Source organism: Ictidomys tridecemlineatus, chromosome 1, assembly GCF_052094955.1.
Source record: "Ictidomys tridecemlineatus isolate mIctTri1 chromosome 1, mIctTri1.hap1, whole genome shotgun sequence".
Taxonomy (NCBI): domain Eukaryota; kingdom Metazoa; phylum Chordata; class Mammalia; order Rodentia; family Sciuridae; genus Ictidomys; species Ictidomys tridecemlineatus.
This window is the reverse complement of record NC_135477.1, coordinates 48,625,610-48,629,105: the sequence shown is the minus strand read 5'-3', so window position 1 is coordinate 48,629,105 and position 3,496 is coordinate 48,625,610. Positions and strand designations below refer to the sequence as shown.

The window sequence follows — 3,496 nt, the reverse complement described above, 5'->3', positions numbered from 1 at the left end:
CACCGCACCGCGGAGCCTGCCGGGAGCGCAGTACACAATGGCGACTCCCAGTCTGCGAGGTCGCCTGGCGCGGCTTGGGAACCCCCGGAGGCCTGTACTGAAGCCCAATAAACCCCTCATCCTAGCTAATCGAGTTGGAGAGCGGCGCCGGGAGAAGGGCGGTGAGCAATCGGAGCCTGGGAGGCCCCGGAACGGGAACCGGAGTGGGGTAAGGACGATTGGGTAGGAAGGCGGGAAGATAGGTCTCTTTGTGACTGAGAGTCCCTCAGTTCTTCCCCTCCAGAGGCGACCTGTATCACGGAGATGTCGGTCATGATGGCTTGCTGGAAGCAGAATGAATTCCGCGACGAGGCGTGCAGGAAAGAGATCCAGGACTTCTTCGATTGTGCTGCAAGGGCTCAGGTGACAGCTCCTAGGGATCCTTCTCAAGAAAAGAACAGGGGGATGGATACAAATAATAGTTCTCCATGCTTTTTGCTAGGTGATGGGAAAGGTCCTCTCTTTAATTTGTGATCTACTTTACGCCAAAGTGACAAAAATAACAGTTGAACCATTTGTTCTGCTTCTCTGAACTTTAGTTTTACTGTCAATATTAGAAACCACGTTGTAGAATTTTGAGAATGTCAAAGAAGTAATGAATGGAAAAACCACCTGAGCAAATTTAAATTACTGCTTAAATAGATTGTTGAACTTATCTAAGGACAGTTTGGTTTCCAACTTGGATTTAACCTCTAGTTTTTTGGTACCAGAGATTGAATCCAGGGGCACTTAGTCATTGAGCCATCCCCAGCCCGCCATCACCCCCCCCCCCCCCCCGTTTTTAAAAATTTTGATGCAAGGTCTTGCTAAGTTGTTGAGGCTGGCTTTGAACTTGTGATCCTTCTGCCTCAACCTCCCAAGTTGTTCGGATTACATGGCATGTGGCACCTGCTAGCTTTTCTTTTTCTTTCTTTCATGGTCCCCGGGATTGAACCCAGGACCTTGTGCATGCAAGATAAGCACTCTACCAACTGAACTATATCCCTAGCCTACAACTGCTAGCTTTTAATAGTAGCTTCAGGTCATAGTTACTTGTAGGTCCCAAGTCCCTTTTGTTGAAAACTGTTTACACAAATGTCTCTGGATTGGTTAATACCTTAGTGTACTTTGGAGCATTGAAAAATAAAAACTATGCGCCTAGGGCATACTTTAGAATTGTTATTGTTTTTATTCTGTTTTTAGGAAGCACGAAAAATGAGATCAGTCCAGGAGACCATGGGAGAGTATGGGAGTTTACCTCCCAAGAAATTGAATAAATTATTACAAAGGTTTCCTAACAAACCTCATCTCAGCTGAAAGTGGAGAAGCATTTTCAATGATTGGACTATCACTTCTGAACACTGTGCAGAGGCATTTTAGAGATGTTTGTACTGTCATGCTCTCTTCCAAGGGTAAAATGAGGTGATACCCTTTTTTTGCACTTTGGAGTTACAGTCTACATGGAAATTATGGTTTATCTTGAAATAAAATTCTCTGAAGAGAAATTGGCCTTTTGTTGTGAACTAGATACTCTTTTTCTTTGTGTGTGTGTGTGTGGGGAGGGATGGAACCCAAGGCCTCTGGAATTCTAGTTATTGTACCAGTGAGCTATATTCCCCAGACTTCTCTCCTTTCTTGAACCCTATATTCTCTCCTAGTTCCAGGAAGGTTTTTTCTTCCCGATTTGCCCTAGGGTGGACAAGATGTCTTTTTCTGCATTAGAATCCTTTACACCATTTAGTGCTTTTGCTTTGGTTACTAAGAATGTTGAAGTTTGCCCATACGTAGAGCTTTTTGCCATCATCTGTATTTAGTGAGTACTTATTTTGTGTACAACCCCTTCAAGGTCCTCCCTTAATGAAGTTCACAAACTGGTGATCCAGAGGTTCTTCAGATCTATTTTATGTGGTCCATGTAGATAAAAAAATGTTTTTAAATTACCCAATCTCATTCAAAAATAGAAAAAAATCCATTTTTAGCCACTGTTTTAAAAAAAAAGTCAAAAAGCTCTGGCAATTGTATTTCCTTTTTCTACTTAGCAATAACCAGATAGAGCTGATTATTATTTGTCCTGATATTCCAGTGACCTCCCACTAGACTCTTTCAGATAGTGAAACAGGCTTGATTGACAATCATCTTTTGTTGTATTGCCTGTTCAGTTTTCTCAAATTACCAAAGGTGTTTATTTTTGTAATCCCCTGGTATTTAGGAACAATTGCACATAGCACTTTATGTGTATTCTGGTCTTTCAGGTATAAATGAGTTAACCTTTTCTATGTACTTTTTAGTAATGAATGAGGGACAAAGTGATCAGTGGAGTTTTTAATGTTCCAGTGGGATAATTATTAAAGAGGAGTCTTTGCTCTTTATTCCCCAGTACCTATTCACATACTCCTTGTATTCCATGTCTAGAGCACTGTGCCTACTGCCTAGTTCTGCAAGCTAAGCCTTCTAGCTATAGGAGGCCCTTTGGACTAGATATAGGAGTTTTTTGTGTTTGTTTTGTTTTTGAGTTGGGACTTGAACCAGGAAGTACTCTACCGCTGAACTATATCCCTGGCCCCCATCATGGTATTTTCATACCATATTACAGTTTATTAAAAATATCTCAGAATGATCCAGGTGTGATGGTGTACTCCTGTATTCCCAGCAACTTGGGAGGCTGGGGCAATAGGATAAGTTTGAGGCCAGCCTCAACAAATTAGCAAGGCCCTAAGCAACTTGTCGCAAAAAATAAAAAGCCCTGGGGATGTAATTCAGTGGTAAATTCAATTCCCAGTATACAATAAATAAATAAATCTCAAATGTAATTTATACTCATTTATTAGCTTCAAGATTATAGTAGTTATTACACTTTCTTACATTTATTGTGTTTTTTTTTTGTTTTTGTTTTTGAGTGTGTGTGGTGCTGAGAGAGGACCTTGCCCATAAAGGCAAGCATTGTACCACTGAACTCCACCCCTAGCCGGATCTTGTAATTTAACATGTAAATAAAGAAGCATTATTATGTTACAAATTTGTTTCATTAACTTTTTTTTTTTTTTTTTTTTGGTGTTGGGGATTGAACCCAGGGCCTCCTTCAGACAAGGCAAGCACTCTACCAACTGAGCTACATCTCCAGCCCTCATTATTTTGATAATTGTATTTAATAAAAATTTGTTTCCTTTGTAATTCTTGTTTTACTTTGTGCATTTGTAAACAGTGAGAGGAGGACCGTGGACTTATCAGATTGCTAAACAGTCTGTAACACAAATAAAGATTAAGAATTCCTGGACTGAGGGGCTGGGGGGTATAGCTCCCTGGTAGAGTGCTTGCCTAGCATGTGTGAGGCACTAGGTTCCATCCTCAGCACTGCATAAAAATAAATAAGTAAAGGTATTTTGACCATCTACAACTAAAAAATAAATAAATGGATGGATAAATAAATAAATAAAAGAATTCCTGGACTCAAAGGCCTCACTGACAAAAAGAAAAACCA

At 40.5% G+C, this 3,496-nt stretch overlaps 1 protein-coding gene across 1 annotated transcript; it reads left to right on the top strand.

Moving 5' to 3' along the window:
* Positions 1 to 25: 25 nt before the first annotated feature.
* Positions 26 to 1,528, top strand: Chchd1 (coiled-coil-helix-coiled-coil-helix domain containing 1). Its single transcript, XM_005325902.4, has 3 exons — positions 26 to 161; positions 284 to 402; positions 1,222 to 1,528. The coding sequence occupies exons 1-3, from the start codon at positions 38 to 40 to the stop codon at positions 1,333 to 1,335; spliced, it is 357 nt and encodes a 118-aa protein (XP_005325959.1). The 5' UTR covers positions 26 to 37; the 3' UTR covers positions 1,336 to 1,528.
* The last annotated feature ends 1,968 nt before the right edge of the window (positions 1,529 to 3,496 follow it).

Excerpts from the sequence above, each read along its gene's own strand:
- Chchd1 (XM_005325902.4), top strand. The coding sequence starts at position 38 with ATGGCGACTCCCAGTCTGCGAGGTCGCCTGGCGCGGCTTGGGAACCCC. Across the intron at positions 162-283 it reads GCGGCGCCGGGAGAAGGGCG|AGGCGACCTGTATCACGGAG; the intron begins GTGAGCAATCGG and ends CTTCCCCTCCAG. Across the intron at positions 403-1,221 it reads ATTGTGCTGCAAGGGCTCAG|GAAGCACGAAAAATGAGATC; the intron begins GTGACAGCTCCT and ends TTCTGTTTTTAG.